A 16,769-nucleotide genomic window follows, 5' to 3' on the forward strand; every position below is an offset into this window, starting at 1 on the left:
ATGGAGACACAGTGAAACTTCCAATATATTGTTTGTCTTGATCATGAGATTTTCTTGATGCATTGAACAGGTATATGAATATGCTATCATTTAAATCAGGGGTGTCAGAGTCGTTTTGACTGGGCACCACATCAGCCTCGTGGTGGCCTTCAAAGGGCCAAATGTAATTTTAGGACTGTATAAATGTAGGAGTAATAATTGCCTTAAATGGATATTTCTGTATGTTTTTGAATTCTATGAACATGTCATATATACATCTGCCCTAAAGACAGTCCCACAAATGGTACATGCCTTCTGCTGCTCCCAGGGAATCTAGTACTAAGATGGGAGGCTTGAGGGAACAAATTTTCTCTAAAGCTCAAGTATGGCTATGCCTCTGAGACTATAGCACTAAGATGCTATAGCAAACAGATATAATGAAATTGCCAGAATGACAGCTTGTTTTACACTTGTAATTTCATGTACTATTCAAATTCTTGAAGAATGTTCTAAGGGTGGAGGTATGACACTCTTTGCATCACAGACTTTTTTTATGTTACTTATGCCTCACATAAAAATCAATACCAAAATGAATGAATTTCAGGAATCAGTATAGCACTTCTTGTCACAAGGGTCACTGTTGTAATTACTTGCAAAGTGCTTTGAGTGTATGTGGAACTCCAAGAAATAATGAGGCATGGCTAATCTCTGACATTACCGAAGCTGATTAGCAGCAAAAATGGTGGTGAGCAGGATGGGGAAAGACAAAAATACAACAATAAGTGTTTAAAGATGCTGTGGTCAATGCATGCATCTTGATGTTTTGCGAGTTTCCACTAGCTGATTTGCATTAATTTTTATCATGCTTCCTTGAATAAGGTTTGGAGGTCAGATGGAACAAATATCTTTAGACTTAAGTGAAGAAAGGATGAAGGCATCAGGCATGGATGGCTACATGAGAGGAGACAGTTTGATGATAGTAGGGAAATGAGATAAATGAAGCTGTAAGAAACTGAGGATATCGAGAAACACTGTGGGAGCACCTGCAGAGCTGAATTGGCTTTCTTCCTTTTTTCTTATTTTCCGCTAAGCAAAGCATTCTGGGACACCAGGGGCAGCTGTCAGAGGACACAGCAACTTTTGAAAATTGGCTTGAAATTAAACAGGGTGAGAAAATAAAATGCCAAGAAAAACATTGTACAGTAGCTTACTTTTTTGCTATTGACAGTTTTGCTTTGAGTGCATATTCTGTTCAAATTTGGTCAAGTTATGCTTAGTTTTCCTAGTAAGACACCTCAATATCCTTTTATGTAAGATTCTTACACCTACATCTGGATTGGAATATTAGTTGATCTTCACCACTGAATCTGCCAAGTCATCTTACCCTTGACTGAACAGACCACAGCACCTCCTAGAATGTATCTATATATTCTTTTTAATGAGTATATTGCATGAAACATTTCTTTACAATACAGATTTAGAGATACTTGATCCTGATCATATATACATAGATGTGAAGGAACAATTCCACTCTACTGTAAAAAGAGTGTGATTCAGAATCAGTTCTTTGTCTGAAAACGGGAAGAGCTCCACACTTTGTTCAATAAGCTAGAAATAGTTGTGATGACTTGAAGAAGGCCAAATGTCCATGTAGGGATAAATATGAATCCCATGATGCTGGAAGTTTGCCAGTACAGCTGCCAGACACTTATTGAAAACCATGTGAGCCAAGGTACTTTGAGGCCAAATGAGTGCTAAGAGTAGAAAATGATAATTCCCATCCTGAAAACAAAGAGCCAAATCGCGGATTTTTTACTCAGACAAAACTCATATTGACGTCAGTGGGAATTTTCCCTGAGAATGGTCTCCAGGATTTGCCTTACAAATGTATAGTTTATTGGTTTAGGTGTTCTGTGGTAGTATCAAGTAGTTACAGTCATGGACTAGGACTCTATCACTTTAGCCATTATATAAGTATAGAATCCCTTCTCCAAAGAAGTGTTCTTAAAGAATGGATCATTTCCTGTTTGGGCACTGTTCTCTTTTTTGTCTCATAACGTGTAACAGTGGGAACACTTGGCTTTGGAGGCACTCTTTAGGGGAGTGTGTTAATGGAAATTTTTCTCTGTCAATATTCAAGATTCAGTGTAGTTTGGATGGATAACAGATTCGTGGCTCTCACAAAAAGAAATACAACAAATACTGCAAAATCCTTTAAATTTTATCTACAATAGCTGTTTCACAAATCATAACATTATGGCCTCAAGATAAAATATCTTACAATTTAGCAAGGTTAGAAACCAACAGTTTCCTCCAACTAGGACAAGATATTTTTCTTCTAAGCAAGATCAAAATCATGAGACACTGGGCCATGAATTTGTCATTAGTGTAAGGCTATGTATTGCACATTGTACACCACAGTGATCCCAAGAGACTTAGATAGAAGGTTAAAAGAGGAAGTCACTGATGCATGAAAGACTCAAATATTTTGTAGATTCACCCTGTTACAGCTTGTCAAAGGTCATAAAGTTTAGATCTATCGTTGATCAGGCAAGTAACTGTCAAAGTTCAATGTTAAATCAAATTTACAACATAGTGCTTATATCAATCCCAGGGACAGAGCTACTGCAAACGTCATTAATTTCCCTGTATTGTCATTACGAGAGACGGATAGGTGAATATAAGGTAAAACGTTTCTAGCATGCCAGATCTCAAGGTCTCTATCAGTTTCTCCCATTTTAATAAGAATGCCTCATAAATAGCCCAGATTTCTGCCACACAGGAAACTCTTCCACGTAACATCAGATCTGATTTTTGTTTATGAAATAGTATTTTCTCAGCACTGGCTATTTATGATATTTCTGGATTTTCATTTCCCTGGAGTTTCTTCCTTTCAGACTCCATGTACCTGGAACCCATGGCTTACAGGCAACTTGGTTTACTATAATAGGTAAAAGAAATGGGACTCTATAGCATTCCAAGGTATACTTCCTAAAAAGTCTTAAAGCACATATATCAGAAGCAATCTAACAAAAGCTTTATAATATCAAGAATTATCTAGTCCCAGAAGGTCTATATTCTGACCAACCACTATCTTACCAAACATTTGTGAACTGTTTAAGTTGAATCATGATCCAGATTAGAGCATTGGCTCCTCTCTAATGTGGAGGGATACAGATACTTTAGCTAATCTGAACTAACAATCTGGCTGTAAATATTTGTTCAGTCTTTATTAATTTGTTTCAGCTGTACCAGTGACTCTTTTAATTGTTTCCCATAAATATCCCAATGACTGTATTTACAGCCAAGAATGTTCATGAAAACAACTTGAAGCGAACACAAATGTTGAATTTGTAGTTAAAAGCTTTTATACTTGAGGCTTGAGTTTAACAGCTTGAGTTTCACAGCAGCATAAGACAATCTAAGCCTGGGCTTCCATACTCTCAGACAGAATTTCACCTTGCACAAGCCACATATTTCCATTTCTGTCCTTAACACTGACACCAGTGTATATGCGGCTGCATGGTATGACCAGGATAAAAACTCCTACCCTTCATACCCCTGACTACCCTGCAGTTTTATCAGCTGTCTGTACTGTTCACCACTCAGTTGTATGATTGCCAGCATGCATGTAAGAGGAAGAACGAGATTGCATGGCTGGGATAGTAGCACCATGGTAGTGTGGAGTTAGATTGGCTTACGCTGCTATGCAGCTGCAATCTATAAATGAAGCTGCATGATACAAATGAACAGATTTAATGGCCCACCATTGCTAAAAGGGTCTTCCTAACCCACACAGTCTTCTCTTCCCCTACCCAATGTCCTGATTATATCATGTGAAAAATTACCTAATTAATTGGTCTGCTCCACCAGAAACAATGTCCACTTTATTTCTGGAATTACTTCTCCACTGGTTTAGTCAGTAGGTTCAGGTGATGGATGAGACACTAGAATTAGTAGCATGAAAGTCAGGAGGGGATCTCTACCCAGCTGTATCAGTGAACTACTGAAGCATTTCATGCAATTTCACTCTGTGTATCTAGATCTTCCAAACTGAAATTTCAGAGAATAACATGGCCAATACATTAAAAAAAAAAAAAAAAAAAAAAAACCTAGACTCTTAATTTTATAAACTGAGGTAAATAAATCCATAGATAATCACCTAAAAAAAAACCCCAAACATATTACAAAAGAGAGATTCACATCCCCCATTGAAGTGAGAGGAAGTGGGTTGATTTTCATCTCAAAACTGTGCCATGTAGTTCAGGTACCTGAATTTACATTTTGGATGCATTTGTTCTATTAGGTCTGAGGAGGCTGGTCATCACCCATCTTCTATGAAAGAGCCAATGGAATCTGAACTTCCAACTGTCAGATTCCTTTGAAAATCTCAGCTCAAGATGTCTACCTTAATGCACTCATATTTGGAAATACTGTGATAGTGAGAATTCAATTGTTGTGTAATAAACTATTAATGGACAGCCTACAGATCAGATTCTTTTCACACAAAAATACACACACAAATGGCAAAAACTTTCTACACTGCCTAGAATAAATTTAATCTTGCAGTTGAAGTAGCAGAGTAGGATGGAAGCATGAAGATGAGTTCTTAAACAAATCCATGGTCTTTTATTGATTTGAAATCAAGATCCAGAATGAAAAAAAGTGCTTATGTTTTCTAAGGGTTAGAATGAGGGTTAGAATTTTTTCTATAGCTCTGATCCAGAGAGGTGTGGATGAATCTAGAAAAAAACCACACTTTTGTGCTCTTGGAAAGTAATGGATAAAGGAAGGCCATTTGAAACTGTTATCAATAAAACACTGTCTCACTCCACATAATTACATCATTTATATGGGTGTAATATAGGAGAGTTTTTATGGGCATGAGTTTGCAACAACATTTCACTACTCATAAGTATCTACATGCATATGAAAATGAAGAAAATTAAACAAAATTTAAAAACCTAAAGCAAAACTAAAGAATAGGAAACCATTCTGACTGCTGAAATATTATGAATTCTGAAACTCTGCATTCATTTTAAACAACTGGCAATTTTGGCTGTCATTAAACAATAACACAAAGTACTATTCTTAAATTCTAAAAGTCTTTCTCAAGTTCAAAAGCACTTTTAGAAATAACTGCCATTGGGCTTAGTATTTCATGCAGATTGAGAGAAGAGATACTTCTGCTTCCATCTTATTTTAGTCTTGAATAATCTTCTTGTGTCAATGACACTTCCTGGGAAAAATCACAGAATAACAATGACCTAACAATAAATGACTTTACAGAATAATAAATGACATTTATACTGCTTTATTCTAGTTCATTAAAATAAAAATTTCTTAACACATTTCCACATTATTTACATATGCAGTTGGGGTAAGGAAAACGGCAGCCTCCATTCATACACGCAAGTAAACGTAAAATGCATTTTAAACTTAAAAGGAAAAGCTCATTTCTTTAAAAACAAAGTTCTTTCTCCACACAAGAGAATGCATAGTGATGTGGTGCTGAGGTTGCTGGAGCAACTGCCTGAACTGGGACTAAAGTCTGATCTCCTTGTTACCACCAATGGTAGGTTAATATTGGAGGCTGTCAGCATGCCTAATTTACCTAACACTGAGTCAGCCCAAGACATCTTCGGTGCACAGGAAAACTGCTCTTGTTAGGTGCAGCAGAGGAGGACAAAGAGGAGGAAAAATGGAGTGAGAAAAACACATGGTTTCTAAGATACCTTTGAATGAGAGAGCTGCAAGAGGCAGTACTATGACTTTGAGGACCTGAAAGGAGCAGATAGGATCTGTGAGACTATTGGAGAGGAGATGGTCCCTCTCTGCCTTCTCATACCCATCTCCCTCAGAAGGTACACTCCCTTGTACTACAAGATCCCCTAACCTCACTCCGTATCTTGCCTGTTCTGCAAGAAGCACATAACTGGCAAGCCCTGCTTATCCACTTGCATCTCCTGAGTCACTATGAAGGAGGAGAGAAGAAGGAAAGACCTAGGGACGATCCCTGTTCTTAGAGTGGCAGTGCTGGGTAAGGATACAAGATGTGGTCGATCAGGGCAGAGAACTATTAGAAAGCAGGACTTTCTGTTACTCATTTCCTCTAACAGTAGCTCCCGTTTTCCATCACCCATTCCATGACCATGCCCCGCGGAACAACAACTGCAGTTGAGAACTGTGCTGTACAGGCTGGAAGAGCTTATTCCAGCTCCTCCTCCATAGCTTCACACTCCAAGTAACTTCCCTCATCTGCACTTACACCGGAGAATGTGAAGATGTGATCCTTCTCTCTGAATTCAGGGGAAAGAATGTCACCCCAGGTGACCCAACCTTTGAGAAACCCATCATAACATCCAGAGCAATCAAAGCTACCTATGAGGAACAAAATATCTTTGCAGCTTGTGGACAATTCAGTCCTAGAAAGGACACATGAGGTCATTATAATAGAAAATGAAATAAAAAAACAGAAACAAACACGGAAACAAAATCATGTTGATATGTATGGTAGAAGCAAAAGAGGAAAAGTAACTAGAGCCTCAGCATACTGTGGCACATACCTGGATCAACAGTCTTGGAATGAAAAAAAATGCAATCATTTATCTTTACCAAGTCCTCAGCAAGCAAAGGAATTATCATCTGCTTTGGTTCTTACACTTTACCAATTAAAACATGTTTAAAGTGTGCCACCATGTGTAATTTTTTAACAGAGCAACAGCTGGTACTAAATATTTTCCCCTAAGGCTTGAGAGATAACATCCATTTTTCAACATTCCTTCCCTAACTATGCTAATAAAGCTTTTATCCTCCTAAACATAACACATAAATCTAATGTTGAAAGGATCTGTTCAGAAGATTGGGGCTACCTTAGGACCATTAAATAATTACTGTGAACAGGAATTTAATGAAAGTGACAGAAGATTCACTGGAATGAGTGATGAAACCCAAGAAAATGTAGTAAAAAAAAATACAAAGAGATCAAAAATATTTGGAAACATGGGCTCAACACGAAAATCAGAATAGGCATAGAAAAATGTGAGATCATGCATCTGGGGAAAATGACCCAAAACGAAGATCTCATTGGCACAAGAAACCTGAGGAGTAGTGAGGATGAAAGGAGAGATTTGAGACAACATAAAATATTGTAGCTACCCATTTCCCTTGTAGCATTACTGGCCATTTTTTCCCAAGATGACTAAGCTGTGAATGTACAGTTATTGTATTAGTGTCTGTTTTTCACTCCTCCAGTTTTTAAGCAAACAAAAATGTCTTATACCACCTCTTTCAGTAGACACTATTAGAACTTAAGTAAAGGAGTACTATAATTTGCAAAGTGGAGTACAAGCTGAAAGTATCCAATTAATTAGACCACAAAAAACTTTGAAAATATAGTAGACAGAGTTAAACCATGACTGAATCGAGAATGGGATAAACCTATAAACACACTTAATGTCACCAATGGAGTCCTATAATTTGCAAAGGGGAAGACAAGCTGAAAGTATCCAACTAATTATATCACATAAAATTTTGAAAATACAGTAGACAGAGTTAAACCATGACTGAATTAAGAGAGAATGGGATAAACCTGAAAACACAATGTCACCAAGTCTGCTTGTTATTTAATTCCATCTTACCCAATTTACTTTCCTTATTACTTCCGCTTAACTCAGCAATTAGCCATAGTCTTCCACTAAGGGTTTGTCATGAAGGTACCCCAGAAGTCAATTTCAGGCTGACAAAAAGTTCCAAAACAGACTTTATTCTAGCCGGAAAAGTGTAGCCAATAAACCGACTACAAACAGGGTTTATACAATTATTTAACACTCCGACAATATAAAATACAGGTTCGGATATCAGTTGAGGAAATTATTGGGGAATGACAACATAAGAATAATGGGGATCTACAACGTGCACTCATACACTCACAAGAAACAAAAACCAGAGGCTGCTCACTCCAGGGTACCCACAAGAAATAATCACTTGCCTGGGTTAGGCGAGGACTCACACTTGGGTTAGACAAGGACTCACACTTGCCTGGGTTGGGCAAGGACTCATTCAAGGATATATCCAGTAAATAATCATTTACCACAGGAGGAGGTGAGGTCCTCTCAGTCCCAGGAAGTTTCCTTAGATGATGTCTCAGTCTAAAGAGAGGGCACCAGTTCACAGACCCGCTGCTCTGAGAAGACCACTCAAAGGGGGTCTTCGGCAGGGATCCCATTTTATAGCCTGGTCAGATCTGGTTGTGGGCATTACAACATAGTCCAGAAGCTTTTCAGCTTCTCTGGGCACCTCCTTTGTTTGGGACACTGTCAATTGACCGAGGGTCCCACCTCTCCTGCCCCCCAGCTGGTTGGAGGTGAAGTCACCCTGCCCCGGGGCAGGAGAGGATGTAACTGTCAGCACCTCGGTGCCACCCTAGATGTGCACATTGGGTCAGGCACAATGAGGCACAAAGGGTGCTAAAGAGCCATCAACTGCCCTATTGAAGGCTCCCGATCTCAGGAGGATGTGCAACTGCCATAGGGTTTGTTTGTTTTTTGTTTGTTTTGTTTTAAGTCATGAAATAGCAAAAGGAGGAACAAGACTTTGGGAATTAAGAGTTTGCAAACAAAGTTTGCAAACATTTTACAGAGCACAGGATTTGAACTTCAAATTGTAACTTACTAGACATGTTTCTAATGGAGACAGAAACCTAAGTTCCTCCTTATTGTACTGAAACAGTATAACAGCATGACTATTTAAACAATAAAAAGACCTCAAATCATTGGTATTTCAGTCAGTGTGGACTTTCTGTCCATTTATTCTTCTGATTTCAGATCCAAATTCTAAGATTTCTTCTTCTATAATTACATTTCCATTTCAGTTTACACAAGACTGTTAGTAAAAGAAGGTAAAAACTTTTCCACACAGAAAACTTAAAGCAGGAACATCCTGACTCCTAGAAATACAATTTCTGAAGATTCATTGGAGTCAAATAGTTTCTACTCCCTACATCAGTAATTAGAGTCCCTCAGTATTTCTTCACCAGCTCTTTCACAAATAGAAGAGGGTAGGGATTCTTCCTCCTCTACCCCTGCTTTATTGATGGTTATATCCTTTGTCACACAAATTGAAAAACAAACAAATGTACAACCTGTTTGATTAGGTTACTCAAATACACATCTGTGGCACCTTGAGTACTTATTCACGGTATTCCTAAGACTTTGTTTTCATGTTTCTAGTCTGTGTTTGTTTCTTTTCTTTCACCTTCCTATTTAGTTATCAGTTGCTCAATTGCTTTTCAACACAGTTATCTATTTTACAGTCTAGTATCCAATGCTACCTAATATTTTTGCAAATTTCAAATGTACAAACAAATCCTCTAAGTCTGTACAGCTGCCAGCTGCAAATATGCATGCAAGCGTTAGAGAGTCTGCTTTCTCAGACTGCCATTGCCAAGATATTTACAAATAAATGGACTAAATTAATCTCTCGTGTGACTCTTATGAAGCAAAATATTTGGCTTAGTGTGTTCAAAGAGTAATTTTACTGAAAATTTTCTAGTCAAGGGTCCACAGAAATCACACAGAGGACACTTATTCAATACAATTCTCACAATGTACTTCTCGGCTCTTCAACTTTTATGGTTGTTTTCTTCCCTGTTTGGGTTCCATAACTTCCCTTTCTAAAGAAATTGATAAAATAAATAACTCCATCGAGCCTAAAAACTGTTAAACCTTCTCACCCTTTCCTTCTTCCTCTGTTAAGCGATCTTGTGCATTCCACTGCTAGTTCCTTCTGGCCTAACCTTAGCAGACACAATTTTCCATTTCCCAACATAATTGATCACCTTGATCACCTCTGAAACAGTTTGCCAGTATCTGTCTTACAGACAGATTTATCCTCATCTTTATGATTCAAATGGATAAAAGGTGAACACAGCCTGTTCTAACTTTTGCATTTTTGCTGAAGCACCAAGAGCTGACGATGATATGGTGTATGGCTTTTTGCCTAAGATGTCAGGTCAAAAGACATGTCCATTTTGAGTATTATTCTTCAAGAAAGAGATGGATCAACTAGAAAATGTCCAGAAGGGAACAAGAATAAACAGACATCTAGAAAATGAATTAAGAACAAAGACTGAAAGAGCAAAAGTTAGTTCATCTTTAAAAAAAAAAAGGTGACAGAGAGATACGATATTATGTTGAATTTTGCTAAAAAGAGGAAAGAGGTAATCTCTTTATCTTTGAAAAGAAAAACAAGAAAAAAAATTAGTATTTAGCAAGGAGATTTAAGTTAGACACTAGGAAAAGCTTATTAGCAGTAAGGGTAGATAAGTATTAGAATAGATTGCCTAGGGAGGAAATGAAATCTCCACTGCTGGATTTATTTAAAAACAAATTAGATAAACATCTTTTCAAAGTGATTTGAGTAGAGTTGATCCTACCATGCACAAGGGATGGCCCCTCAAGGTCTATCCCAGCCTTATTTTTATGATCCCATGTTCCTAATTCTTCAACTTGTGCTGAGATGTGTCTGGCACTCCTTCACTTGTCATAAACAAAGTATTGTTTCTGATCCCACAGTTCCTGTCCACAAACTTTTACCACTTCAGAGCTCTTCATCACAGAACCTCACAAATCTACAGATTCCTTCACAGCATTTTGCAGATAATGAGCTAAACCTTAGGATTTTGTACTGCTAGTGATGAACTTGAAATTCCGTAAAATCTGGTGCATCCATCAAATGTGCTGCAGAGGCAAGAGTTTGCTCTCTACGCTCTCAGTCTGTGCTGTAGTTAGTACAAAGTTGCTGTTCTCCCAGGTAGCAGTATGATGTTCCACACAAGCCAAGCAGTAATTTCTAATGTGCTGATGTACTTGGCTTGTGTCACAACTTATAAAGTGCAAGTACTGGGTTGTATTGTGAGTATCATCCACTTCTTAACTGGATAGAGAGCAGTGGAAAAGCTGAGAAATCAGAGGTAAAATAAGGGAGGCTGTATTCAAGTCATCAATGAAGGAATACTCCAGCAGTCTCCCTTACACTAAAGACATCGCTAAAGGCTGCATTTTGGGATAGTGATAGAAGAAGAATAATACTGGAGTCTGCGGTCTGTTCTCAGGGCTATTTTATCATTTTATCCAATGATTCTTATGTGAGAAACAGACAAAAGTGGTATAACATTATGACCATATACATCATGCAATTCTTAATTACTGAATATGACCCTATTCTAGAGCCACGTCAGCATTTATTGCTAGGAGATATGTAATGGAAGCTCCAAAATCTACCTGTTCTTAGTATGATATTTAGGGCTAGTAACAACACTTCCTTTAGTCTGAGTTAGAAATTAATCCTCTGGTCAAAGTCAGTAATTTAAATAGATCATAGGCCATGACGTGAAACAATGCCTAAGAAAAAATCTAAAACCAAATTTAGGGACTTTGTAAATATTAATAAACAAGTATGCCTCAGTTTTTGGTGAACTCGGGTACAGGTAGAAACCCCATGTGCTGGTTGCAAAGCACTTTAAAATCGTTCTTAAGAAACCAGCTCCATCTGGTGCTTGCAACAGTTCTGTCAGTGGGTGTCTATAGCTCAGGTTGTTGTACTTAAGGCATCACAGATGCAGCACAGCCCTGAATGCAAATATTATTTATGTTATACTGACATGCTTCAATCATCATCACAACAAAGTTTTTTTAAACATAGTTAAGTAGCATGTATATGACAAAGTATTTATTCTGTATCATTCTGTTATTACACTCTGTACATAGGTATATGGCCATCCTCAGCAAAGAATTATCTGCTGTTATCTTATAATCCTTTTCAACATTAATGATTAAAATTAAAGAGCTGACCAGTAAGATGTAGGTGATGATTTCTTTAATGATACATTGGTACTCAAAACTGTATCAGTTATAGTAATTTAAAAACCAGAGCTATGAACTGCATTGGTCTGAAGAACACTCATGAGAAATCTAAATGTCAATGCATATCATTAGATATAGAATAATTTACACAGTAAATTAAAACAGGGACAAGAAACTTACTTCTTCTTCTTCCAGTCCAGTTAGATCCCAGAAGTAACTCAGTCTCATCTGCAAACGCTTCCATTGTTCAAGGAACATTGTAGCTTTAAAAAAAAAAAAAAAAAAAAATTATAAATCCAATGCACTATGATGAATGTTGGTGTTACTTATAAGCCCCAACATATATTTGAATCCCATTATGCTAGGTCCTTTATAAATAAGCACTAAGAAACAACCCCAGGACCAATTTTAAAGAAAGAACACAAGCAAAGCACGGAAACAATAATTACTATTTCTTTACAAATAAAATACAGAAAAATAGAACATGGATTGCCCAACGGCACTGGTAAACTCTTTTCAGAGATTGGAACTGAACCCATATCTGCTGATATCCACTCCAAGAACATCATGTCTCTTGATTTACTATGAGTCATTGTATAATTAACAAATACAAAGCATATAATGAAACAAAATCTAGGTCTAAATATTAATCTGTAACACTCTAACTTGCCAACCAGATTTTGCTGTTGAATGTTTTTGTCCTGCATAGATACAGTGATTTTGTCCTAAAGGACTAGCCAGTAGCTGAGTCTCCTGCTTTTCCTTTTTCATTAAGATGAAGTTGTTGTACTGCTGTCTCATATTTATGGTCTCTTGACCTTCTCTCATAATTGCTGTTTCCTCTAGATAGTCCTTTGCCTAGCTGCTCATGATTTATGGACTTATGGATTTATTAGAAATAGTACTTCTTACTCTTGACTTGTGGACATCTATTTTCAGATGACTGTATCAATACTAAAATAGTATTGAAATCTATAGCTGTAAACAACTGAGGGCACTACTTTCCGTTTTCTTATGCTTCAATTCACTTTTTCAGTTGTTGAAAAGGGGATTGTGAAAACATTGTTAGATCATGGCAGTATTTTTACCACTTTGAACATGTTTTAGATAGCTCCAGAAGACAGATAACAGTGTAGAATTAGATCTAGCTTTTCTTGACTGCATCTACAGTTGGTGTGAGCTGTAAGATAGCACTGGCAAAAGTTAGAGTACTATTGGAATAAACTGCTTTTACAAGACAGAATCTATACCAACAGTAAGCTGCAAATATTTTCTACACCGGTATCCTCCCATAATGTAAGAAATAAATATAATTTAAACACCAGACTGGCAGTACACTGAAAGTAAATCCAGACATTAAGCCATTAAGTTGCTATCTCCTACTCCTTCTCTACAGAGAAGAGGACATATAAAAACTACATTTAGCATGTTTTGAAAACACAAAGGTTTTAAGATATCCTACATACAGAAACATTTGGTTATTTTATAGGGTGCTGTTACTCATTCTACTTTTTTTCCTGTTATTCAAAAAGTCAGTTCCACATTTAGCTCTGTAAGAACTTATTTGGCTAGATGAAGTAGCTGTTCTAAAATCAGCAAGGTTGCTGATTGTCACTAGCAGAAAATTGGTCTCATTATTTTCAATTGTCCTTCTAATAAACACATCCGACAGCTGAAATTCAACATCCCACATGACCAGTGACATTAAGCATGATTAGCCAGGCATTACTCTGTGTTTTGTGAATATGGTCATTTGCAAACAGCATTACTGTAATCATGAAGATACTTTATGAGGCATCAAGATCAATTAGTAAAAGAATGATTCTTTTCAAGATATTAACCATATAGTAAGTCACCTGCCTTTTACAGAATGGGAGAAGTCAAGCAAGATGAAAGACTTCATGTGCCCATCATGAAATGAAGTCAGCTCTTATTACCGTACTTTACTCTTTTAACTATACAATTGTAAGTTACGAGACATGCCAGTTTCCACATCACTATACTATGTCATGTGAAAAAGCACTCAGGCAACATTTAGCCAACATACTGTGAGTCAAGCTGACTAGATGTGTGAATAAGATCTGTCAGTCAGCAGAATGAGCTCTAGATATAACCAGTACAGTTTCTTAGTAGTGGGGCAACAATATTTGATGCAATCTAATACTTAACAGGCAAGTTGGGCAGAGTTACTAAAGAATACTTTATTTCACTTTGCTGTTCTTTGTTTATGTCTGCTATATTTTTCTGCACCAACAAGCTCAGTTATCATGGTCCCAAGAACAGACTTTCCCAATCCATGGGAAACATTTTTTGGAGGTGGGCTACAGCTCAGACAGGCTTTTGTTATTTTTAAGTGCCATTTTTTGTCATTTTTTTTGATTTTTTTGTTGCTTTCTGTTCCTTTACAAATTCTACTAATTTAACTTAGTACAAGGATATATCAACATTTTGCTTTGCACATTGCACTGCTGGTACTAAAATATATTTATTTTGGATGAGGCTGCATTTGCACGCATGCAAGTTTACAGTACAGATTCTCTATCAGGAAAATACTATTTATCTATGAAAGAGTAAACAAATTGTCATTCATATACATGCTGTCCAAAAAGCTACACTGAAACTTGGACAAGGCAGCATATTGAATGCTTCATGGCAGAAGGTAAACTGTGACACCTTATCTGTCAATCTACCCTGTCGTTGGCAGCAATCTGAAATAGGAAAATGTCATTGTGAGAGTCTATAAATTCATCATCTTTTGCCATTTCTCTCTGTCGTAGTGCTTACATACTCTCTAACTTCTGTTGAAGGGTTTCCAGGAGCTGCTAAACATAAACTTCTTACTTCCATGATCTGTTCTGTTTGTAAGTTCTTCAAAAATCCTAGCTATCCATACTCAACACCAAGCTACAGTCATTTCTAAAACAAGCTGTGGCATTTGAATAGGGTTGCGAAGTATAACACACTATTTGCTGAGGGATGGCTATAGTACAAAAAAAAATTTGCTCAATTTCATACTAAAAATCACAGAATCATAGAATACTTCAGGTTGGAAGTGACCTTCAAAGTTCATCTAGTCCAACCCCCCTGCCATGAGCAGGGACATCTTCAACTAGATCAGGTTGCTTAGAGCCCCGTCCAGCCTGGCCTTGAATGGGTCCAGGGATGGAGCATCTACCACCTCTCTGGGCAACCTGTGCCAGTATTTTACCATCCTCATTGTAAAAAATTTCCTCCCCATGTCTAGCCCAAATTTCTCTTTTTTTAGTTTAAAACCATTAGCCCTTCTCTTATTGCAACAGGCACTGCTAAGAAGTCTGTCCTCATCTTTCTTATAAGCCCATTTTAAGCACTGAAATGCTGCAAGAAGGTCTCTCTGGAGCCTTCTCTTCTCCAGGCTGAACAATGTCAACTTTCTCAGCCTCTCACAGAAGAGGTGTTCCAGCCCTCTGACCATTTTTGTGGCCCTCCCCTGGACTGTCTCCATCAGGTCCATGTCTTTCCTGTGGTGAGGGCTCCAGATCTGGATGCAGTGCTCCAGGTAGGGTCTCACTAGTGCAGAGTAGAGGTATAGAATGAAAATTTCATTTTGTGAACAGTGAATAGGGAAATAAAAAATCATTCTACAGTAGCAACAACACCTTTAACTTTCACAATAAACAAGACCTAGAGTGAATGAGGGAAATAATACATAGAAGCATAGAATACACACTTTTCAGGGCAGAGGTGAGGCCAGAAACAATAATAATACAATGCATTCATTAGTCTTTATGAAGTGTTTTGGTATCCTCGGTGAGACAGGGTATATTCGTCATTAAAGTAACCCAAGCTTGTTTAAGTGGAATACTTTAGATCATATGATAATTAAAACAATAATAGTCCCATTGTTCTTGGAATCCCTTAAAGTTTTGATAAAATTACATGACTAGGTTGTCCCACATGGAAGTGCACTCTGTGCTTAAATTAAACCCTTTTAGGTGCCTGCACTACACCATTCCACAAATACATTTCTGCCCAAATATAGAAGGTGTTAAAGGGACCTGCCATGTGGACCAAAAAGGAGGAAAAACATAGCAAAACTTAAAGCAGTAGAGGGAGAAAGGACACATTTTTCTTCCCTGAACTACCCAACTCCTCTCCATTTATTCCAAAGCTTGTTGCTGACAGCAGAAAGCCTTGTAATATTGCTTTCTTCAGTCTCAGCACAGGCAGCCCCTCACTGGCCCTCTGAGGCTTGCCAGCTTCATAAAGCCATATGTTCCCATTCAATCTAATAGCACTTTTCTATATGTAAGGCTACTACATTGTACTACTGTGCATTACAGCTTTCATTTCTGTCAGCAGCCCAAAGATCAAATGACACTGCTAACATGCAAAGCAATACTCACCCCAGAGAGCCATGAAGATGGAGAAGAAGACTGTGGCGGGGTTGTCAAACAAGTGGCTAGCTCGAGCGGTGGCACATGCAGAGCTGAGGTTCCAGTAGTCACAGAACTTGTCACACAGGGGGCACATGGTGAAGGCATTGCGTTGATCACACATTTCTTTACTATGAATGACAAGTGCACAAGATTATTACTACTCAAAAAAGGGGGATATATGCTAGTGATATTAAGTAGCACCTCATAACTATTACAAGGTATTTGCACCATACGGAGCTTGAAGTTTCAGAGAACAGAAGGTATGTGTCTCTTCAAGGCACATTTCCCTGCGCTGGAATATTAAAATACTCATAGGCATCTTACCAACAGACGAACAATGCAACACAGCTACCAATCTAATCACTACACTGTATTAGTGAATTAGTGAAGGTTGCATCACTGAAGATTGAGGTTAAGCACACTAAAAGAAAATAATTAAAACACAGTCAAAGTGCAATTTGCGATCTCTACATTCAGTTACATGATTTGATACAGATCAGATTTAAAT

The 16,769-nt window shown here is 37.6% G+C and overlaps 1 protein-coding gene across 1 annotated transcript in view; it reads right to left on the reverse strand.

The window, feature by feature from the left end:
* ANO2 (anoctamin 2) overlaps positions 1–16,769 on the reverse strand; it is a 185,121-nt gene that overhangs the window by 97,058 nt on the left and 71,294 nt on the right. Inside the window, exons 12-13 of the mRNA XM_065640876.1 lie at positions 16,229–16,389; positions 12,024–12,106 (exon numbers count right to left, since the gene is read on the reverse strand). Coding sequence (XP_065496948.1) covers positions 12,024–12,106; positions 16,229–16,389 — 244 coding nt within the window. The remainder of the gene's footprint in view (positions 1–12,023; positions 12,107–16,228; positions 16,390–16,769) is intronic.

The sequence above is a fragment of the Caloenas nicobarica genome, chromosome 1 (genome assembly GCF_036013445.1).
Source record: "Caloenas nicobarica isolate bCalNic1 chromosome 1, bCalNic1.hap1, whole genome shotgun sequence".
Taxonomy (NCBI): domain Eukaryota; kingdom Metazoa; phylum Chordata; class Aves; order Columbiformes; family Columbidae; genus Caloenas; species Caloenas nicobarica.